This window comes from Leptinotarsa decemlineata, unplaced genomic scaffold, assembly GCF_025532065.1.
Source record: "Leptinotarsa decemlineata unplaced genomic scaffold, Ldec_3_MD MMD2_tig00001719_RagTag_RagTag, whole genome shotgun sequence".
NCBI lineage: Eukaryota > Metazoa > Arthropoda > Insecta > Coleoptera > Chrysomelidae > Leptinotarsa > Leptinotarsa decemlineata.
The window spans coordinates 10,894,984-10,920,798 of record NW_027412569.1 but is presented as its reverse complement, the minus strand read 5'-3'; the positions used below and the strand labels follow the sequence as shown (position 1 = coordinate 10,920,798).

General features: G+C 34.9%; 1 protein-coding gene across 1 annotated transcript in view; it reads left to right on the top strand.

Annotated features, from left to right (window-relative positions):
- Positions 1–25,815, top strand: part of LOC111515682 (uncharacterized) — a 145,272-nt gene that overhangs the window by 10,114 nt on the left and 109,343 nt on the right. Inside the window, exon 2 of the mRNA XM_023171892.2 lies at positions 17,537–17,584. Coding sequence (XP_023027660.1) covers positions 17,537–17,584 — 48 coding nt within the window. The remainder of the gene's footprint in view (positions 1–17,536; positions 17,585–25,815) is intronic.

The window sequence follows — 25,815 nt, the reverse complement described above, 5'->3', positions numbered from 1 at the left end:
AACTCATTTGGTAATTGACTTTCACCGGATCAAAGCTTGAAATCCAACAATTCATCAAATTTTTGTTAAGCGCGTTCCAGTTTTCGCTATTGGGATGAAAGCAGGAATTGGTGCTCCTGCGCATTCGAGTCCTGCGAGGTTATTTACCTTCCACAACGCCTAACCCGTTGCAGCTTAAACCAGAAGCAGCACGGTAGTCCAGGGTGTGGAAATGGGATCCGTAATAATTTCCAGCTGATCGATAGATCTTTGTGGGAAGATAGATGTCAATCATCATCAATATCAATATATGCTTTATTGTCGAAAGATTATCATCTTATTGACGAAGTCTTGTGAAAAATATAAAATGCATGTCATTAATTTATTTATTTGTTTATTTATTTATTACACAAACAGGGATACAAACAGAATAAATCCAAAAAATATCTTCATTTTATATTTAAAAGATAGTGAGTAAACAAAATATAAATACTAAGTACATTACACTATATAGTAATGAATATTAACAAAAAACTAAATAAACAGTATGTGAAGCACTGATAACTATTTTCACTAGTTCGGACCACTAGGATGCTGTGTACGAAACTGTTATTTCCAACTGACGGACGAATTCTTTACAGAAGATGAAGGGACTGCCAATGGGATCGCCACTTTCACCAGTCATAGCCAACTTATATATGGAGTGGTTTGAATCTCTGGTCATTGAAGAAGCCCACAAGAAACCTCGAGTCTGGTTGAGATATGTTGACTACACCTTCATAATATGGAACTGTGGGAATAACGAACTAGATACCTTCCTGAAACACATCAACAGCGTGAGACCTTCCATCAATTTCTCAATAGAGAAGGAAAGCCACAACGAATTGCCATTCTTAGACGTTTTGGTGAAGAGGACCGACACCAAGTGGGAAACATCTGTATAAAAAAAATCCTCTCATACGGGACAGTATCTGAACCACGAATCCAACCACCATCAATCGACTAAAAGAGGAATCATCAAGACTCTATTGGACAGTGCTTTTGGGCTCAGTAATACGAAGACAGGTCTCGAGAAGGAACTAGACATCATCAAAAATGATCTTCAACGGAATGGCTACTCCAAAGCGATGGTAGAAAAGACTTTGACTAGAAGACAGCAGGAGCCTCGCAAGGAAGAGAAGCCGTCACAACCAGTGCTTGCACTTCCCTACATCAGAGGATTATCGGAGAGGATAAGAAGAATTGGTTCCAAGTACAACATCAGAACCTGCTTCAGATCCGGTAACACTATCCGTAGCAGCCTCACGAAAACCAGGCCACCAAACGTGGAATGCGATTCCAAGAATTGCATTTACCGGATATAATAATAATAATAATAATAATAATATACTTCATTTCAAAAAATGCAGACTAATACAGCTGAAGCAGTAATGAAGACATAGAATGAAAAGGCGTCACAGTGAAAAACATTAAACGTTTGTATATATAAAATCTAAAAAAAATTAAATAATAAAGTAGATATGAAATATGTTGCAAAAATATTCATAAACATATATTGAAGACATATAGAGTTGCCTATCAGGTGGGAAAATTACAATTAAAATATTCACCAGTATTATATGGTTCATTTTCTATAATAATTTTTTCAATTTCTTTCTTGAATTTGCTGATGCCATTGATTGATTTTATTCGATCTGAAAAATTTTATACACATGTAGTGAGGACTACTTTCTGTTATAGAGAGTCTATGTAATGGATACATGATATTTCTCGTTCTTGTTTCATGCCCGTGTGAAATATTATAGGTCAAAAAGGTATCTTTATTTTTGAAAAAATATATTAAGCATTCATATATATATATATATATATATATATATATATATATATATATATATATATATATATATATATATATATATATGCCAAAAATTGTCATTATATTATTCTTCCGAAAACACCCTCTACATGATGCTATGTAGGCCATGTTTAACATAACCCGTAAGGTTCTTTTTTGTATTACAAAAATTTTTTGAACATCATGACTACATCCCCAAAACAAAATTTCGTACTTTGCCACCGATTCGAAGCTGGAATGATATATTATTTTCATTGAGTTTGGGTGGAGATATTTGTTGAGAGATCTTATAGCATAAAGCACCCTATTGAGTTTCATACATAGATCTTCTATATGTTCTGACCAGGTCAGAAATTCATTGATATATAAACCAAGAAACTTTGATTTTGATGTTATTTCTCTCTCTTTTGTAGCTATTTTGATTGTCGGTGGACATTCCAACTGCAACTGTCTTGAGCGAAACAATACTGTGTGGGTTTTTGATTCGTTAAGAATTAATTCGTTGCTATCAAACCATTCTTTTGTTTTTTTAAAGAGATTTTCAGTATTTTCTATGATTTTTGGGAAATTTTCACCGCCAATCAATATATTTGTATCATCAGCATAGCTTGTTATGAACTGATCATTTCTGGTATTCATTGAGCATAAGTCATTGGTAAAGATTATAAATAGAATCGGTCCGAGAATGCTACCTTGCGGTATTCCAATATTTGATTGAAGTATCTGTGATTTATAAATCATTCCCTCACTTTTAATGGAAACTCTCTGATTTCGACCATTCAGGTATGAACTAGCCCATTTCAAAGCGTTTCCTCTAATTCCATACTTCTCTAATTTATACATCAGAAGAGATCTGTCCAAACAGTCATATGCTTTAGAAAGATCTAAAAACATTCCTAAAGATAAATATTTTTTTTCAATGAAATTCAATACATGTTGAGTGAATTGGAAGATGGCTGACATTGTAGATCTACCTTGGATGTAACCATGTTGATTCTTACTGAAAATGTTACATTTATTAAAGAAATCTATCAGTTGTTCAGAAAATGCTAATTCAAACAATTTTGAGAAACTAGGAGGTTGACTTATTGGCCAATAATTTTCCATGAGTTCTATATCACCGTTTTTATATATAGGTGTAACTAAAGACACCTTCAGATATACCCTGTGAGTGCGGAAAATTCTATATTGGTGAAACTAAGAGGCCATTGAATGTTCGCATTGCCGAGCACAAGAAACACATACAGGGAGGGGAAACCAGCAAATCAGGAATAGCAGACCATGTTTGGACCCATCAACACAACATCGAGTGGTCCCAAGCTGAGATCTTGCACAAAGAGGAACATTGGTTCAGGAGAAAATTCAAGGAAGCCGCATACATGTTGTCCAACAACGTATTCAGCCAAGCCAGCGTAGGAATATGCAACATATGGAAACCCATCATCAAGCGGAGAATGGCCAACTCCCGCCTAAACGGTCATCTCCCACGGAACCAGTGAAGCGGAAAATGGAAAGCAGGGATAAGTGAAAGTACTCGAACGACCTATAAATAGTCATCTCTCGGAGGAATCAGTCCAGTCATCACCCGAAGACGATTGTAGGTACTAAAAATCGAAACGTCGTGAACTAACGTGACTTGGAATCTCTCCACTTTTTATTTTCTTTTTTAATTTATTCATCTTTATTTATTCAATTGTTCTATTTTCACTCGTTTTTTATGTCACTATTATTCAATTTCAGGTTTATTCTGGTTAATATAATTGTTATTTTCAGCTATCCATTTTCAATTCTTCTTTTTTAGTTGTTTCAGGGATTTCAAATCATTTTATATAGTAGACAATGGAAGTCCGAACTAGTGAAATTCATCATGAAACATTGTCAATCACCTTCAAACAACTGATAACTAGTTATAAATAAAAATAGATCTCACATACTTTTTAAATCTAAGGAACGGTAACCTTAGTTTTTCAATATCATTGCAATGAATATTGAAGGATCTGACAATTCTGCATAAAGGAGAGTTTTTCCTGAATTGGTTTTTCTAAATGAGGTTGCAAAGAGATCATGGTTTCGCAAGTCTCTGCAAGGTGCATTCAATGAAATTTTTGTTATCAACGTAGGACAATCGACACGTTTATTGAATAATTTGACATTGTTCTTCTATCTGTAAGAGACAACAAAGAATACTTTTTGTAAACTGGACGGAAATTTCCATTGATTATAGAAATGTTAGTTTCACGCGCCAATTGTTTGAGGAATTTGTTTTGAACATTTCCAATTCTCTGTTGGTAAATCGAATATTGTGGACTCCAAACGACAGATGCAAAGTTCAAACGACAATATACATAAGAGTTACATAAATTAAGAAGACTTTTGGCATTTCTGAAATGTCTTGTATTTCTTATAATGAAACCTAATAAACGATTACACATATGTCATATAAAAAATACAAACTACAATACATGACATAACATCGCAATTTCACAAATGAAACATTAAGAAGACAGATGAGTTTAGATGAGCATTGGAAAGTCAAGTAGAATTTACAGGTTATCACTGGAGAATTCATGAATTGAAAAATAAGCTTTGTTGATTGAAAGATCTTTAACTGTACTTTGGAACTTTTTGATGTCTGTGCTACTTTTTAGAAGGGTAGAAAGGTGATTATATACTTCAATACTTTCATAAATCAAAGAATGCTGAGTCAAGGTGAATTTTGGAATAGGTAAGTAAAGCATATGGTTCTGTCCAGAAAGTCAGTGGTAACATCCAATGGGGATGATAAGAAAAAAGTCCGAAACTTTTAATCTCATACTGTGCGCATTACAACAACCCTTTCTTCCTGTTCTTTGAACTACTGATTCGCAATTGCCCCCGTAGAAATGAAGCCATACCTAAGAGCTAAAAGTCTTAATCGGCGATTCTCAAGCACTGTTATTTCACTGCGATGATCGGTACCACTAGCTCTGTGTTCTTGGCCTTCTTGGGTCCATTGGAGGAATGGTGAGTGCTCACATAAAAAAACAGTTGAAAAACTGGTCAAAATAGCTTCTGATACGGCTGAAATTTTATTGGCTTTTTACTGGCCTCAACATAAATACACAAGCGAAATATTATTGAAATATTTTCCATACAAATAGGTGTTTACCTTTCTTTATCACTCAGTATACAGTGTGGTCCACTAAGTGTGTAACATATGGGAAACTTTTTTGTTATCGATTTCTCAGAAAATTTTATGATTGATAAAAGTTCGTGCATGTTCCAAAACTATACCTAGTGTACCTGAAATGGCTTTATGACAAACACCATACAGGATAGGCCAAAAAATATAGAGTTTGTTCAAGAGTAAAGTACCCTTATTTCAAAAAATATAGAAATATGTTAATGGAAAAAGTTGCTTAGAATTAGAAGTTATGTTGAGATACGAAGTCATGGTCTGCTATTCGAATTTTTTTCTCTTGGAAAATTTTGAATTACTCCCGTATGATACATTTTAATTTGATATGTATTTGAAGTAGCCACAATCAAATCAGTTTGGAGTATTTCTTATCAAATTAAAGTGTATTTGTAAAATTGATGTCAAACGTCAACCCAGTTGACACGTCCGTTGACACGTCAAGATGAATATTCAGACCACGCACCTGAAGATGGCTGCCACAGTTACAGTGGAAACGTCTGGAGATTATAACCAAAGAAGATGACGGCAAAACCCAGAAACCAACCATAACATTTCGAAATACGTTTTATTTTCTGAGAGTCCCCATCTCAAAGTGAGAGCATGATAAATAGACATAATTCGCACTACTACTCAACAGAGAACCCCATAGGATGAGAGAAGTCGATAAACAAAACAGTTTACCGATAAATATCTCAAGAAGGATAATAAAGGATCGGGCCATAGGACCATATTCTTTTGTTGGGTCCTTGAATGGAGAAATTTATATAGATTTTTCTCCAGAATTATCAGCAAGCACCAGAATCGGCGGAGAAATATTTGAACAGTTGGCTTAGAAATGAATGGGTTGGAAAAAATTGACTTATTCACTGGCCAGCACGATCCCCAGACCTCACCCACCAAGAGAAACCAACGACACCAGAAGACGTGAAGTATTGAATAAGAGGAGCTTATTGGTCTGTTACAAAATGAAATTCAATTGAAATCCGGAGGCAAATTGTTGGTAGACTATATATATATGCATAGCTCAAAATGGCAAATTGTTCGAAAATCTATTGATAATTTATGCATTTTTGAGTTTTTTTCCATTTTATTACTAGTTTTATCCACATTGCTTCTATCCAATTACTTTTACATAAACCTCACAAGAATTAGATACATTTCCGATTGAAATGAAATAGTTAATCCCTACATTTTCTATGAGCTATTCTAGGATTGCACTATGAACAAGTGATCCTGACTTTTTTTTACCCCTATATAGAAATAGCGCTGTTAAGTGAATTTATGGAAACAAAATGGAAACGCATTATTATACTAAAGAATATTCGGTTGAAAATTTTTCTCGTTTCCTTCGATGGAGTGAGAGATATCTGGTGTTGAATGTATCTATTTTCAACATTAATTCCGCTATAACTCATGAACCACCTGCTATAAATCCAAAAAACTCTATATTTTTGAGTATGACTCTACCCAATGAATTCAATCCAGTAATATTTGAAATATTCGATTGGGTAAATGCATGAGTATAATCTGTCACTCATTCATTGGACATTCTGTATATCAGTAAGAATTATTGAAACATAGCTTTCAATAATCTCCACCATTTTTTCCTGGAGCTTTTTTTATCTCTAATAGGGAAGCAGTTATCGTCAACCCACTTATCGTTGATACACATTGTATATACCCTTTTTTCCGATACTTTTAAAAGGAAACAAAGCCCTGGCATCCAACTGAAACAATTTCCTTTCCAATTAAACTAAATTCGAACAAGCTTTCTGCGAGTTAGCAGTTTGTTGAACAAAAGACTACATTTTCGAGAAAACTTTTCTTTTCATTCGTTTATCGGCAATTTTCCTGGTTATTTCGAAAGAGGACGATGCAGCACGTGTAAAAATGATTAATTGGTCTGTAAGAGCATCATGTCCCACGGATTTCTTTGATGCAAGGTTGAAGGAACATCATTAGCGATGATACCTTTCACGTTTTTCTTTAGTCTCCCAACTCGTCATAGTAAAATGTTCTTTTGTGATGGGTGTAAAAAATATCAGAAGCATTTCAGAGAGGCGATGGCAAATATTTTCACCGGGTTCGAAAAACAGCTGCCAATTCGACACAAATGTACGTAATATCAATATTCCTACCTACAGCGTGTCAATTTGAAAAGGGACCACCCATATTTTTGCCCTCATAGAAGATTTAAAAATATGCAAACATACGTTGAACTTGTTCCCAGTAGAATAAGTGAGAATTGAACCCACTGTAGAATGAATTCAATAAAAAGTAATTAATTTCAATTCTATTTTGTCCTAATGTGTTTCATATTATGCATATGTATAGTTTATTTTCCTAATATTTCAATCCGTTATGCTTATCTATTGGTAATAGTTTATATCTATCCATTATATCGAATACTTAGTTCAGTTATAGTTAGATATAGTTTAAATTTTGTTTGGCAAAGCCTAAAGCGATGCGAATGACAGGTTATGACTATGTTTATTTCACTTAAGTCTTACCTCAATAATCTATGGAAATTTCTATTCATATTGTAGTTCTATAATTTTGTACATTTCGTCTTTTATGTTTTTCTGAATGATTTTGTTGAATAAACATTTATTATTATTATTCTGTAACAAGGCTTCAACTTCATTTCGGAAAATAGACAAACTTTATACCTGTTCGAAAGACTCGGAGAGGACTGGGGTATATATCAAGCCAACCTCAGAGAGTTCAAAAAAGTCTGCAGACGATAGCAAAGAGAAGCCTCGAGAGCCTACTGTGAAGCAGTCGAAGACTTTTCACTAGCTTCTAGGCTACAGAAGGCACTCTCAAATGATCACCATAAGAGTATCGACATCCTGACGAAGGAAAATGGCGACAAAGCCGCCAACCTCCAGGAGAGTGCTGAGATTCTTATGGAAACTCACTTCCCAGGTTCTGTCTTTCCTGGAACGACAAACTGGACGGATGTACCAACAACACCCTCACAATATGACTGACAATATGCTAGTACAGTAATTGATGAGGACAAAATAAGATGGGCTATACACTTACACTTACTGTGGTATCTCCCAAACAAGTTGTTCAATTGTCAGAAACAAAGCATTATTTCATAGGAAATGGAAAGCTTCTTCAATGGAATATCATTCAAAGAAGTTTCCTCTACATGAATGGAGTATGACATCACCGCCTACTAAAGGTTTGGAGGTTTCACAACAACTTTTTTGGTTTAAACTTGCTCCCTTTTCTGACTATTGCGAAAAAAATTATCTGGCAGTTCTGAAAATGATCTCCATTTTTGATGACTTCTCTAAGGCGTTCGCCAGACTTGATCACGGATTACTGCTACCGAAATTGTAAGGTACGGCTTTTCTCTGACCCTGATCCAACTTTTTATATTATGCTTCAGTGACAGGCGTCAGTATGTTATATTAAATGGCTTCAAGTCTGTGAAATATTCAGCCACCTCTGATGTTCCACAAGAAAGCAACTTAGGTTCACTTCTCTTTGACGCCTTCATAAACGACATAGTTGAGGTCATTGACACCAACTGCTTGATGTACGCGAATGACCTGAAATTATATTATGAAATGAATGGCATCGAGGACTGTCTTCAACTCTCCCCCAATCTGAAACGTGTTGAGCAATGGTGTTTTCGCAATAATCTTTCTTCAAACGCGAGTAAATGTGATGTAATGACGTACACCCTAAAAAATCATCCATTTTCATATCAATATTTAATGAACGATATTTCACTTCAACGGCCTTTCACATTCACCGATCTAGGTGTTACCTTCGACATGAAATTTTCCTCTGTACCACACATTGAAGCTACTCTGTCTGCTGCAAACAGAATGTATGGATTTATTGCACGAATCTTCAGAAATATTTCGACTCCATTTACATCAAAAACCTTATATTATGCTTTCGTCAGATCAAAATAAGAATATGCACCCATAATCTGGAATCCATCCCATCAGTTGTATACAGAGAAAGTTGAATCAGTACAACGTCGTTTCCTAAAATTTCTCTCCTATAGATCAAACAATATCTATCCACTAGTTGGATTTCCCCATGATGCATTGTTAGCTAGACACGCTATGAATAGCTTGAGTTGCCGTCGTAATTGTCACTCCAAAATTTTTCTTTTTAAACTGATTATTAATTTGATTATTGACCTACATATTCTGCAAAAACCTAATTTCAATGTACCTAGGCCAACCTCTAGAGTGGTTGATCCTTTTTATCTGCCAATACCACGAACAAATATTGAAACTTTCACCTTTGCGAAAGGTGTTTATGTGTGTCAAATGCAAGTTATAAACTTATTGTAATTGTATTGTATTGTGATTTGAGGTATATCCCTGTTATGTAGGAAATATTAAACTCATTTTCAAGAAAGGCAATAAAGAAAAAGTAGACAATTACCGACCTATAACAATAATCTCTACAATAGCAAAAATTCTCGAGAAAATATTGAAAATCAGGATTATGAATTTCTTTGATAAAAATAATGTTATCTCAAAAAAACAGTTTGGCTTCAGAGAAGGTTGCTCAACTGAAGATGCTATTTGTGCATTATCAAAAAAAATATATGAACCAATAGATAATCGAATACCAGCACTTTGTATCTTCATAGACCTCTCTAAAGCATTCGATACTGTTTCACATGACATTCTATTGAAAAAACTGAACGCTTATGGAATAAGAGGTAGAGTTCATGATTTGTTTAAGAGTTATTTGACTGATCGACAAAAACAAGTATCTTTGAATAACAGTGTCAGTCAAATGAGAGCAATAACATTAGGTGTTCCCCAAGGAACAGTACTTGGACCTCTTTTATTCAGCGTTTATATAAACAGTCTGTTGGAATTTGAATCAAGCGGTAGTATTATCAGTTTCGCTGATGATACTGCTATATTTTACACGTCACAAAGCTGGGAGAGACTGAAAATCGATGCAGAGGGTGATTTTTCAATGGTTCAAAAATGGTTTCAGTTAAATAAGCTCACATTAAATGTCGATAAAACACAGTACATGTCTTTTGCCTCATATAAAAGTCACTTACCAAATCTAGGAAATCTAATAATTGACTCAAACACACATATTCCAGAAGTCACAACAGTAAAGTACTTGGGAATTACCATGGATCAACATTTACGGTGGGATCTACATATCAATAGTCTTGTCAATAAATTGAGAAGATTGGGAAGATTGGGAAGATTCAGATTCTTGAATCAGTTTCTGGATATAAATCATCAGAAAATCATTTACTTTTCTTTGGTTCAGTCTCTCCTAGCCTATGGCATCCTTGGATGGAGAGGAGTATACGATTCACATCTAGAAAAACTAAACGTCTTACAGAGATGGATATTAAGAATCATATACAAAAAAAACATCCGTTACCCCTCTGACAAACTATATGAGATAAGTCAAGTATGCGATATAAGGCAGTTATATGGACAAAAACTTCTCATCTATATGTACTCAAACAAAGATTTAATATGCCCACCAGAATATTCTTACCAGACAAGAACTAAAAATACCAGAACACAAGTTCCTAAGTGCAATAAAACTATCGGACAACATACTTTCTATTATTTGGGTCCTAAATTATATAATATGATACCAGAACAATTACAGAATATGGTAAAATCGTATTTTAAGAAAAAAACTGTTAAACTAAAAATAAAAACATGGATTCTTGAAACAGGAAGAGGTATATTTAATAAACTGATAATAAACCATATTTAAAAAAAAAGAAGAAAACCTCCTAATTTGTCAAAAAAATGTTTAAGATACTAACCAAAATACACGTTCAATATGAAAATATGGGATTACCTGATTATAAAAATAAAATAAACCAGATATACCAAATAATTATGTTATATGTATGTAGGTGTGTATATGAATGTGTATATGTGTATATATGTATATATTTTTTGTTTTTTTTTATGTGGAGTTATAGTATGTTTAGCACGCTAAGTAAACTCACGTACAAGAGGTGAATAATGTAAGTTATTCACTACTTCAGTGAGATCTATCATGTTTATTTGTATTTTGTGAATTTGATTCATTTCTAAAACTTGTTAAAATAAACATTATTATTATTATGTAGTTGGGTGTAACCTGAAGAACAGTGTATGAATAAATAAATAAATACTAAATGAAAATACCCCCAAGAAAAACACCATTGTAACATCCTGGTTTCTGCTGATCTTCCAAAATTCGTGAGCTACATCTGATGTGCTAACAAATGAAGGGTTAATTTGCTATCGGGTGTTTTATTGCGTCCACAGTTTTCATAATTGCTTCCGTATAAACCGAAAGCTGCTTGCTGAAACTTTCTAACGAGTTGGTCTTTTGTGAACTCCAAACTTCATGCACGACTGAAATTCTTGTGAAGTTGAAGCTAACGGGATGAAAGTAATTTAGGCAGAACAGTGGAGTAGTAATTCCTTTCCTTTGCTGGTTACAGCGCTACGTACACCAAAAGTGTTTTGCAGTCTTCCTTCATTTGGCCAAAAAATTTAACACAATTTCTGGTGATGAACTTTCAAGGCGGGACAGTAGCCTGGTGAGTTGACGTGTGTAGTTAGCTTCACTCACTCAATCGACCGATGTACGAACCAGTGGATCTAACCCCAACGCTGGACGATCATTTTTCACTTCCTCTCGGCTAACCCGTGTTAGGAATCACACGTACGAAGGTGAGACCTTGTTAGTCCGTAGCTCGCACAAGTTTTGACTTTTGAGAATTATCGTTCGTAATGGTGCGACAGCGGATTAACGGAAAAGCAGATTTTAACATATTTTTAGCAGTTGATAATATAAGGCATATAATGGCCAGCAATTAATGTTTTAAAACAATGAAAAGTAAAGCAACCAAATCTTCAACATCTATGATGTCGTCGATATTTGATGAAAATTCATTATAGCATTTGAAAACATGTTTGACATGATATTTTTTTCGTTCCATTGAAAATAACCTGAGAAAGAAGGAAATTATATCCAACTGGAACTGTTGAGAATTGAAAAAACCTGAAGGAAAGTATTAGTTTGATATTATTAGAAGATACTGGTTTGCGTACAATGGTTTGGAAAAAAATATAATAAAGTAAAAACTCAAAGAAATCATTCAAGTTTGGTAGAATATACAGCTCCAAAAATTTTAACAAATTTAAACACAATTGCGAGCAAACTGCATGGGAAGAGGTTTTGGCACCTTTCAAGAATTACACAGCTCTACAAAAAAAAAATGTGTTGCCCTGGATATTTTTGCAAATTTTCATGTTTTCGAGTGCCTAAATCACGAATATATTTATGAAAGTACTGGATGTGCTCTATTTTTTATGATTTTTACGTATCTTGTATTTTTAATAATAATTGGCTTGTTAGTAGAAAAAAATTATTTTCTCAGTCATGATTAGGCTTCTGCGCAACAAACATCACGTGATCCCCACTTCTCGGGCTCCTTGCTCTGCAAAACAGCTGAGAACTCAGTTATTTGATAATATTGAAGTACTAACACGGAAATCTGGATAAGTTATATGTTATATGTAAATATTTTGTTTCAATTGTTGAGTGTCCGTTCTAATATATTTATCTTGTCTTTTTAAACATAAGTTTGTCACGAAGGAAGTGCAAATATAGTAGTGATTTATTCTGTTATATTTGTGGTATTTATATATCAAAAAAACAAAAAAGAAATAACACAGACTTTGTTAAGGAAACTTATGCTGAATATTTCGGTTTTAAAATTGACAAATTAAATAAATCATGGGTTCCTAATAATGTGTGTAAGTCTTGCGTTGAGTATTTGCGGTTGTGGAAAAAAAAAGAACGTTCAGGATTAGACTTTGGTATTCCTATGATCTGGATGAAGCCTAAGAATCATTTCGATGATTGTTACTTTTGCGTAGTAGATGCTAAAGGTTTTAATCGAGATCAAACGTGGAGATATCCAGACTTTCACTTTATAAAATGTCCTGTTTTACACGGTGAAAATCTCCCTCGGCCTATTTATGTTTCAAAAGTGATTCGCATGCCCTCAGAAACAATGATGTTGCCAAATTCACAGAAATCGAATCAGTCTACCAGTGAAAGTGAACGGGAGGGTGAAACATCTACGCCAAAGTTGTTTTCTCAAAATGAACTCAGTGATCTAAATTTATCAAAAACAAGGATCAGAACTGTTAGCTTCAAGATTGAAAGAAAAAAATTTATTGGCACCGACAGTTAGAATTACAACGTACAGAACGCGAGAAAGTGAGCTATTACAATGTTTTGATGAAAATGAAGGATTGGTATACTGTAATAATATTGCAGAGCTGCTTCTGGACATGGGTTTGAAAGAATACAAACCTACTGAGTGGCGTCTTTTTATTGATAGCTCTAAAAGAAGTTTAAAATGCATAATGGAGATAAATTTGCATCAATTCCAATTGCCCATTCTACAAACCTCAAAGAAGAATATGAAAATGTCAAATTAGTTTTAGAAGAAATCAATTAGTCGGAGCATCAATGGTCGATCTGTGTGGATTTGAAAATGGTTAATTTTTTACTTGGTCAACAAAGTGGATACACGAAATACCCTTGCTTCATTTTTATGTGGGACAGTAGAGCAAAGCAACGTCATTGGGAACAAGATGTTTGGCCTGAAAGAAATTCTTTAACTGTCGGTAAAGCTAATGTAATAAGAGAGCCGTTGGTGAGCAGAGACAAAATTATACTTCCACCATTGCATATTAAGTTAGGAATGATGAAGCAATTCGTAAAAGCTTTGGACAAGGAAGGAGATTGTTTTAAATATATTTGTAGAAAATTTCCAGAACTCAGTATGGAAAAGTTGAAAGGTGGAATATTTGATGGTCCTCAAATACGGCAATTGATGAAAGACACTGATTTTATTAAAGGTAGGACTGTTCCGGAAAGTAAAGCTTGGGAAAGTTTTGTGTTGGTAGTCGAAAATTTCCTAGGTAACCATAAAGCACCAACTTATGAAGAAATTGTACAAAATATGCTGACAAACTTTCAGATTCTAGGAGCAAATATGAGTATCAAGTTACACTATCTTCGCAACCATTTGGATAAATTTCCAGATAATTTAGGAAATTATAGTGAGGAGCAGGGAGAGCGGTTCCACCAGGATCTGAAAGAAGAAGAAGAAAAGAAAAGAAGAAATATATCAGGGTCGATAGGATTGTCACATGATGGCCGATTACTGCTGGTCTTTGGAAAGAGATTGTCCTCTGAAAAATTATAAAAGGAAAGCTCCTAAAAGGCGTTTCATGGAAATATAACATGTTTTCGAAATTTCCCTTTCTATTTACTTCAAAGTATCATATTTTTTTCCAAATAAAACTGAGATTATAAATATATCTGTTATTTTATTTCTTGTTTTCGAATTTTTATAATGTAAAATGAAAATAAATATTTAAAAGAAGAGAGCACATCTTACAAAACCATTGATAATTTCATGAATTGTGATTATAAATACACCCAAAATCAATCTTATATCTGGGCAACAAAACTACTGTAGATCAGTGTTATTAACCAGACTTTTTGAAGGATGTTTTCCTAAACGAAAGATAAAGATTAAAAAGATAAATAAATCGTGGATTACACAGGGCATCCAAATTTCTGCGACCAACTTGAGATCGCTTCACTCAATACGAAAATATTTTTCCGATAAATTTTTTATAACATTTTTCAACAAATATCGTCAAATTCACAGAAGTGTAATTAAACATGCAAAAGAAATTCATTACAAGAGTAGAATAAACAAAGCTGATAATGAAATCAAAGAAAACTGGGCCATAGTCTAAGAAATGAATCAAATTCAATTCCAGAACACGTCAATATAGATCCGACACAAATTTATTAGAGCTGAAAGAAATCTTGCAAGAAAATAAAAACAAAAATGCAACAGGCATTGATGAAATTTCAGTGAAAATTTTGAATAACCTTCCCGATTCCGCTTTGAATGCACTAGTGATGGCTATAAATAAATCCTTTTCCCTTGGAAATTTCCCTCCGTGTCTAAAAACAGCTCTTGTAATTCCTATTTTCAAAGGTGGTAATGCAGATGATCCTAATAACTTCAGACCTATCTCCATGCTCTCAACACTCTCAAAAATTATAGAAAAAATGGTGAAAAAAAGGGTATTAGCTTTTCTTTATGAATACAATATATTAACCAACTGTAAATTTGGCTTTCAGAAGGCAAAAGGCACAAATGATGCAATCTTTTCGTTTCTTGAACATGTCTACACACATCTCAACAATGGTGAGGTCGTAGCTGCCGTATTCTGCGATTTCTCCAAAGCGTTTGATTCTGTAAATCATGAACTTCTTTTGCAAAAGTTGAACTACTATGGCTTGAGAGGAGTGTGTAATGACTGGTTCAGGCCTTACTTAAGCGATAGAAAACAGTCAGCAAGATCAAACGAAAAACTATTACACACGAAGGATATCTTATGGAGTGTACCACAAGGATCAATACTAGGCCCGATTCTTTTCCTCATTTATGTAAATGACCTGGTGACTCTCTCAATTCAAGGAATTTTTACCATCTTTGCGGATAACACCACGCTCTTTTGGCATGGAAAAAATACTTCTAATATGAAAGAAACTATCTCTAGTGAGTTGTGGAAAAATGGTTTGACGCAATTAACTTGTGCTTTAATATTAAAAAAACAAACCTACTCACCTTCAGCTGTAATATTAACAATGTATACTTAAATGGACAAATTCTCGAGAATAAAAAGCAATCCAAATTCCTGGGAAACTTCATGGATAACAAATTAAAATTTGAACAACATATTTCAGCTTTGAATAAAAAAAATGGCATCAGGATATCAATCAGGTATATCATTCCCTGATTGAGTCCCACTTGAGATATTATGGTGTTGCCTTCTGGGGATTTTGCAGTCAACAACTTTTTCATTCAGTGTTTGTTTTGCAAAAGCAAGCGGTTAGAAACTTATGCAAAGTGGGAGTACGTGAGGCATGCAGTCCATTATTTTTGAGAGAAACAATTCTCACTGTTACATGTATTTTTATACTTGAAACTGTTTGCCTCATTTACAAAAAACATAACATGGTTGGAACTCAGGACCCTACAAATTACATAACCCGGCAAGTAACTGAGAATAAAATACATCTTCCTGTTCCAAAAACAAGCCAGGCAAAGTATTCTTCAATTTATGAATGTAAAAAGCTGTATAATCACATACCTTATGAAATTAGGAAGGAAAAAAGCTATAAGAAGTTCAGAAATCTTGTTGAAGATGCCCTTGCAACTAAAGCGTACTACAATCTTGATGAATATCACAATGGTGTTTTTTGTTGTTTATATTGACACCTATACTTTAAATTATATTTTAAACTGGGATATATATCATTTTATTGCCATGGCACGTGAACTTATGTTCAAATTGTATATATTTATCATTTACATCTTTTGAAAGGGACTATACAAACTATTTTGTCTACAGTTTGTTTCTGTGTATTTGTGTTTTTGAATTGTTTCTTTTCTCTTATTCTTTGCAGTGCTATATATACCGGATTTTTCAAGAAGCTTTATCAATAAGATTGTATTTTCTTGGACAATAAAGTATATGTCTGTTCTATTCTATTCTAATCATATAAGTATTCAACAGATTTCAATATTCTATACAAATATTACAATAATTGGATACAGCTCTGCTTTATACGTCAAATTTATTCTGTTTTGTATTGACACTATGAAGGACTTTCGATAAAAACGTCAGTATAATCAAAAACAACCCAAAGTCTGCCAATAATACAGGGATTTTGAAGATGATATAATCAGAAAACACTGATGTCTCAACGCGGATAACGGTATAATTGGAAAGTTTCACTCGAGAAATAATTTTTCCATGGTTTTCAGTTTTAATAAATGGGTATGGTTGCGTTACAAAGAGCAGTATATCCGATAAAAAAATGCATGTATTTTACAGGTGATAAAAAAAATATAAGCTACTAGAAACAATGTTTGAATGATCAAAAACGTTCTCAGAACTTTTAGGCAGCTACTAATAATAGTTAAGATTATTCAACTCAACTACCTACCTAGAGAGAAAGCGAGTCCATCTGACTACTTCACTAAAAGATTATTCAACAACTTTTCAAAAATAAGACTGAAATAAACTGGGTCTAAGGAACAATGCAGTTGAATTTGCCAACTCGACTCGATAATACTATTTGACTGTACTATAACATGGATCCGTATAGACGTGGGCCAGGTCGATCTCCAACCGGACAGTGCTACAAATCAAATGCGATATTTTCGAATTGCCTAATAGATGAATTTTCAAGCGTGAATTCGTCTTCTGCTCTGGTAAGAGTCAGAGCCGGTAAAATCAACAAACTCTACTCCAGCAGTTTTTGTTTTAATCACTCTATAAATTTTTCAAAAGATTCGTTCAAGGATGTTTCCAGACGAATATTTTTCTCCAACTATTTATCGAAAACTCATTAATTTATAGAATGATTTTTGTTTTCAGGAGTAGCCATCAAACAAGTGAAAGGAGGATATCTGCTGAGATACCGACGTGAGTAAAATTATTTATGTACACCTTCCTTGAATAGATGAATTTTTTTAATGTATAAAAAGAAAATAGAGCTTCGAAATCGTTGGAGCTAACCAAGCTCAAAGATTTTGGCGTCCCTAAGGCTCTGTTTTACTACTTTTGGTTTTTTGAGTTGAATCAAACTTGGTGTTCATGAAGGGTTAAAAGTGACACAATGGCCTGCATAACATCTTCCACTAGACTCACAAATCTCAATCTAGTCAAAGTATTTTATGAAGAAATTAGGTTCTTACAAGGTTACTATGAAGAGAATTTACAAATTCATTAAGAAATCTGATGTATTCGGTTCTCTTTTTCAAATACCCCCCCATTCTGTATCTGTATCTGTAGAGTAGGGAGGGTGAGTGTAGCAGCACTTAGGTTACATGTGACCCATTGTTCATCCTCCCAAGGAGTTGTCCTCCTAGGTCATCGTCCATCCTGTCCTTTCCAGAAAGGTGGACAGGTCATTAGGAGACATCTCCATTATATCAGCAGGTGTAGGCCAAGACTCGCCGAACACACACTCTCTCATTGACGATAATTGCACACACTCGTATAAAAACATCTCCCATTTTTTGATATATAGTTTGACAATATGCTTTCAGTGACTATTAGAAGTAAACAGAACTTTAAATATTCAAAATTAAGTTGAAATAATAGGTGAAATGTGTATTATGTGTTGTGTATTGACAATGTCAGTTCAGCAACTCTTAACCTCAAATCCAGTGTTCCACAAGGCTCAATATTAGAACCACTTCTGTTTTCTTTATATACCTCATCAATTCTCAAATCTTTCGAACATTGCACAACCTGCTATTTCATTGATGAAGATCTTCACAACTTCATATAGAAAGCATCAAATCATTGTATCCACATAAATTGTAGTTGATCCAACATAATGTTGTTTGGTCCAAAAAACAATTCGCCGTTTTTTCAAGTTATCAAAATCATTACTATTGATAGTGATCAATTAGCTGTTGCAAAACGCACAAAAACCTTGATGTAGAGATATACTGTAATCTAGGCTTCGGAAAACACATAAATAAACTTATTAAAGGATCTTGTTTAGAGATGGATATGAAGCTACTTACTTTCTACTACTCCATCTTGATACAAAAAAAGGGGATGAGGATGGAGTAGTAGAAAGCCAAAAACTTTCTTTCCCAAAAATCAATCACTCCTAAAAATATAACCCCTTCAATTCAAATATGTTTTACATTATACAACTCTTTACCTCTGGAAAAAATGTCTATCGTTTACAAAATTCAAAATGAAATACAAAAAATAACTTTTTGACCAATCTCGACTTTTTTTGTCTTCTTCATCGCTATTTCTGCTATATAAACTGGAAACATTCATTCATGGAAGGATGTGTAATACTATTAATCTGTTCAAAATATGTTTTTCCGTTAATCAGCTGTCGCCCCCATACGAACGACAACTCTCAGAAGTTGAGAAACTTATGCGAGCTGAGGACTAACGAGGTCTTACCTTTTAACGTGTGATTCCTAACACGGAACACCTAACACTTCGATAAATTTGATAAAGTTTGAGTGGCATTTTTGCCGCAATGCAATGAAATAGAGTATTATTGTTCCGCGTAATCCATGTTTGTATTATATTTCAGAATATATTTTACATTCATTTTTACTTCACTGCTTATAAGTACTATTTTTCTGTTTACAAATACTCTTTTTTGAGATACGTGGACAATACCTTCATAGTATGGAACCATGGTAATACGGAAATAGACGCTTCCCTGAAACACATCAACAGCGTAAGACCTTCTATCATTTTTACAATGGAGAAGGAAACCCACAACGAATTGCCATTCTTAGACGTATTGGTGAAAAGAATCGACACTAAATGGGAAACATAGGGAATTATAGATTTTTTCAGGGATTCCAAATCAATTTATACCATATTAGACAATGGAAGTCCGAACTGATGAATTGCACCACGAAACATTGTCAACCACCTTCAAACTAAGTTAGTATGTAACAATGTAGGCTTTTGTATTGTAATTGAACACTCTTCCAACTAATGAATTGATTGATTGATTGATCGAGCAAAAACAGTATCGTTAAGAGGTTTCAATTGTCTGTTAACAAGCACAGCAACAAAGCATAATTCTTGCGTTGTTTCATAACCATGGATGAAACATGGGACCATCACTTCATTCCCGAGACAAAAGAACAATCGAAACAGTGTCGAGCGATTTGATTTCAGTATTCTAGACATTTCATTGATAATATTTGAGTTTTTAATGGAATGTATATACTTGTCGGGCATCGAACTTCTCGAAAACTCCTCGTATCCATACATGTAGGCTCTCATCTGCCACAGCGACCCTCTCATGGTCCCATCAACTCCACGACAGTGCCAATCTCCTCACACGATACGGCTGTTCAAGCACGTTGTTCATCGTGTCCTGATTGCATATCGAACAAGCTCTCAGAAAATCTATTCATTCCATGTACAGCGAGTCAGGTTTGATCCAGAGGGCTCAAAAACGGGGGCGAAACGTTCTGGCATAATTGGTAGACGATCCTTGAGCAAATTTACTTTGTAACTTGATTTAATAGCACGAAAGCTTTCTGAGAAGTATACTGATTTTTCATTTTTCCGTTAAAAACCAAATCTCCACGGCGGAATTCTAATGAGAAATCAGAAAATACACAATCATTTCACAGTTTATTCACATTTGAATGAATAAACATTGAATTTCAGTTTCACATCAGCTCTGGCTTTATTAGACATTATGAACTATTACTCTCGCAGATGTAGGAAAAATGAGATGGTTTTGAAAATGAACTGTATTGAAAATAAGCTTTGTGAAAAATGAGCTATGTTGATAGCAATAAGAGCAATAATCTTCCAATTTGGTATATAAGATGCAAATTCCTCAAACATTGATCCATATTCCCCCATGTTTTTCAATAACGTGGGAAACGTGGGAAAACCTCACAGAAAATATTAGAAAATTGTGACATCTACTTTTTTTGTAATTGGTGCTTCATTCATTCAGATAATGGATTTTCAAAAATTTTGTTGAAGGAGCTTTGTCACTCGTTTATAGATATTTTCACGAGAGGTGTTCAAGTGACTTGATTTCATCAAGAGCGGTACGTATCAGAAATATGCGAGCAAACGTTCACCAGATTTTGATAGAAAACGCTTGTCCTCCTGCTGGAATAAAGATTTCTAATCTGGTCTAGTATGTCTTTTTTGCAGATATTGGATGTTCGGAATTCGAAACTTTGACTAACTTTATATTGTAAAATACTCAAAACTGTGGATCTTGAGAAGTTCATACTGAAGTGACTTGGTGTGGAATCAACGATGATGTTGATCTTATGCTCATTTGTAAGATTGTACTGCTTCCTTTTAACTTTCTCATTTGATGAATGTTATCAATTTGTTTCTGGCGCTTGTTTTATCGGTAGATTACGCTTTCAAAGCATGCATTCTCACATACCTTGTTGCAGATTGAAATAGCTTCACCATCTCTAGTTGGTTTCTTATAGTCCACTTCAATTCTGTCTCCTCAGCTCAGGTAAAAAACTTTGAGGATCAACTATATGATCCTTGATTGGATATTGTTGGATAAGCAGGCTTGCCCAATTCAGGTCCTCCATGTATTGGAATTTTTTTGAGAATGTACTACTTGCTTGCCTGCTTGTATCCCTTGCCAACATGATGATGAGGATAATATAGGATAAGCTGACACAACATTATATAGAATTCAAACGTCTCGATCGATTAATGTATTCGAAGACGCACTGAAATGAATATTTATTGAGATACATGATACATGATATCAAAACTGTTGAAACTTTCAAAACAATATGTTCAAAATGAACATTCAACATCAAATACATGACTAACTTCCAACCTCTATTCGTTTCGAAAATGGCCAAATACATTGGTTTCCGATATGCTTCCAATATGTCACCCTGGTGATATATGTGTCCATCATCTGTTGAACTGATAATACATTTGTTTTTCGACAAATATCGTGACGTGTGTGCACTTTTCCACAAATTTTTGGTATAGAAAATTCTTGCATCATACAAGCTACTGCCGGAAGAACTAGAATGTTTAAACAAGACATTATGCCTCCAACTATCAACAACGTGATGCCTCATAGAGTACTGTTCCCGAGTAGACAGGACTTGGTCCTCCGGTAGAAGGAAATATTGAGAGCAGATAGTTGTTGGTTCACAGATGGATCAAAAACACTTCCAGGTTCTGGTGCAGGTGTTTTCAGTTGCAGACCCAGAACAGTTATATCAACCTGACTAGGGTCCTATGCGACATTCTTTCAAGCGGAAATAAATGCCACTGAACCGTGTGCGGAGAGATTGATAGAATACAAACCGATACACAATTCAATATAAATATTCTCGAACAGTCAAGCGGCGTTGAAAGCTCTTGGCTCCTACCAAGCAACATCTAAATTGGTTACAAATTGACAGAAATGACCCTCCTCAATAGGAAGACTCAACAAATCGTCTCTGGTCTGAATTCCTGGCCATACTGGCCTGGAAGGCAATGAGGTTACTGACTCCCTTGCAAAGGAGGGTGCTGCAAGCAGCTTCATCGGACCAGAACTTGTTATTGGCATCGCTTTAGGTGTTGCCAAACAAACATTGAATACCTGGATGGCAAGAAGATGTATGAACGTCTGGCAAAATCTTCCAGGATTGGCAGGCAGAATATTCCAGGATTGGCCTGCCAAACTCTGTGCCTGACCCGCACAGAGTTTGGCAGAGCGGCACTCTCACCATCTGACCTGAAAAACTACTCATCATATAAACTAACCGGCTCCGTTCAGAAGCTGGGTTTATTTTGTCGAGTATGAATAGGTGTGAGCCACAATAAACCCTTTCGAGTTGCGATGAAGGGACGAACAGACTCACTCACTCCTGACCGGACCTAACCTAACCTTATACAAGAGGGATTTGAACTCTTTGAGTATCCATTGGGTTGTATACCACAATATATTTTTTTTATTTTTCATGAGTTTATGCAATGAAATTGGTGTATGTTTGAAGGCGATTGACAGTGATTCATGATGAATTTCGGACTTCCATTGTCTGATATTGTTTGAAATGATTTGAAATCCCTGAAATAACTAAAAAATGAGAAATGGTTCTTATGGAGATTCTGTGAAACATGTTCTTCCTTACGAATCAGTAGATAGTTGTCCTGAAAATCCAGAGGAGAAAATTGGATTGGATAATTTAGGAAACACTTGCTACATGAATAGCATTTTACAAGTGTTTTTCATGACGAAGAATTTCAAGAACGAAGTTTTAATGATGAACGAGAACGGGAATGTTTCCTACTTATTCATCAAACTCAAACACCTGTTCATGCAGCTGCAGTTTCGTATCATCTTTTCCTCCAACCGATTTCCTGGAGTCTTTGAAGCGCACTAGATACTCGTTAGGACAACAAGAGGATTGTTCCGAATTCTTGGGGTTCTTGTTGAATACTCTTCGTGAGCAAAACAATAGCAAAATCAATACTCCTGACCGCTCTGGACTGAATGATTCCGTACTGCCCATCTCGTCTTATGTTTGTAAATCTTTTGCTGGAAAAATCCTCACTTGTTTACTTTGTGGTAAATGTTCAAGAAGTACCGAAAACTTATGTGAATTTCTGGAACTACAACTAGCATTTCCTAATATGACTAATAACCAGTACTTGCAAAGATTATTGTTAAATCATCTGAAAATGGAATTTTCAACAGGTGATGATCGACTGTATTGCCAAACATGCGCCAAACTAACTGACTGTTATAAGGAAACAAGTATAGCTGAGGCTCCACTCAATCTAATAATAACACTGATGATTTTCAAACAAGACTCACCTCTAACGGAAGCAAGAAACTCTCTGGAAGGTTCGAAATAGATGAACATTTTAACCTAGCAGACCACTATTATGATATTCATGCAGTCATTGTTCACTGTGGTTCTGGCGTTGAATTTGGTGATTATTACGCCTTGGTCAAAGAAGAAACGGACTGGTTTAAGTTTGACGATAGTCGTGTCACGAAGTATTCTGGCGATGCATTGGATTTATTGGAGCCTCTGGAGACACCCTACATTTTGTTTTATGAGAGAGAGGACATTGTTAGATCAAGATCTTCAGATGATGTGGTGCTGCAGGTTTTTCCGGGTTTTCCTGCAGCTGAAAAAGCAAATGCGCCACTGGAATCAATGAAGTCGCCCCGGAGCGCCAATTAATTTTTATTGTTGTTTTTATTTCATTTTTATCGTTGTTTTAATATAATTTAAAACTAAAAAAACAAGAATTAAAAATTAAAGAAGAATACAAATGGATAGCTGAAGAAACAATCATATTAAGCAAAAAAAAAACTTGAAATGAACTAATAGTGAAATAAAATATAAGTAAAATTGAACGAATTGAACAAAAAATTAATAAAATTAAATTAAAAAGATTCCAAGCCAAGTTAATTCACGATGTTTCGATTGTTAGTATCACCAATCGTTTTCGGGTGATTCATAGGTCATTTGAGTACTTTCACTTATCTCTGCTTTCCTTTTTCCGCTTCACTGATTCAGTGGGTGATGACCGTTTGGCGGGAGTTGGCCATTTTCACTTGATTAACTTGGTTTGGAATCTCTCAACTTTTTAATTTTATTCTATTAATTTTTGTTCAATTTGTACAATTTTACTTGTATTTCATTTCATTAATATTTAATTTCAGGTTTTTTTGCCTAATATAATTGGTTTTTTTCAGCTATTCATTTTTATTCTTCTTCTTTAATTTTCAATTCTTCTTTTTTTCAGTTATTTCAGTGATTTCAAATCATTGTATATAACATCAGACAATGGAAGTCCGAACTAATGAAATTTGGGTACTTATAATTTGATTTGAAATACATGCGTCTTTGTGACAAAAACATTTCGAAAACACTCCTAATCAGAATATCCATGTTTCGATATTTAAAATATCCCCCAATGAAAACATTTTTTCTCGGAAACCTGATTTTTTTTCGGATCATTATAGCTTTCATCCGATCCAATCAACATCAAATACATTCAGTCAGCCACGTGACTCCATTACTGTTCCGCTTTGTACATTATTTCGTTCGGCTCTCATGACTTGGAAAATGTGACTCGATGTGATAAACAAAAACACATTGAACAATGGACTGATCTGCACTTGGCGTGAACAACGCACCGCTTTCACTGAAAACATTTCAATTTACCTCAATTACCCCACGTGGAATGCAGGTGAGAGAAATGTTTTTGACAGGTTTCATTTGGAGGTAATTGGAAATGTCGAGTGTAGCTATCGATGAGGAATTCACTCAACTGCTCATTGATCTAGGTCACGAAATATCAGATCGTGTCAAAAATGTTGTCGATTTTTACTACAACTCAAACTGTAATTTGAAGTCTCAATTAATTCAATTGAAATGAGCCCCTGTAATAGATGAGCCTTTGCTTCTCAATTTTTTCAATGCAGGACTTTCGATGTATGCCCCGTTCCTGATGGATAGTCTGCTTGATGCCCTCGAAAAGTAGATTTGCGAGCATATGCAGGTGACCTCATCATCTTGGCAAAGTCCACGTCGGGAAGGTCCACGATGGACGTTGTTCACAGTTAGTGCATGAGGGAGCAGATGTCTGTCAACCCCAGCATATAATTCCCTTCACCAGGAGAAGAAAATTGGACAATTTAACGTCACTTCATCTCCATGGTGAAGTCACTCGATTTGGAATGGAGGTGAAATATCTTGATATTGTCCTAGAGTAAAAACTCACCTGGGACGCTCACTTACAAAAAGTTTTACACAAAGCGAGACTGTTCCTATGGACCTGTCGAAGGATTCGTGATAAAACTTGAGGTTTGGGTTCCACACAAATCCATTGGATTCATGTGATGCTTGTCAGACCAATGGTCACTTATGGTGTAATTGGCTGGTAGCCAAAGGCTTTATAGCCTTTGGCCAGTCGAAGCCAGTCGAAGCTCCCTAGCTTACAGAAACAGGCTAGTCTGGCCATCAGTGGTGTCATCAGTATCACACCGTCAGCGATCATAGAGATCCTTCTAGATCTACCTCCTTTCCACATTTTTCTAGAGAGAGAATCTAGATCAGTGGTTCTTAACTGGTGGTCCGCGGACCACTGGTGGTCCCTGGAAGCATCCCAAGCGGTCCGCGGAGCCATCC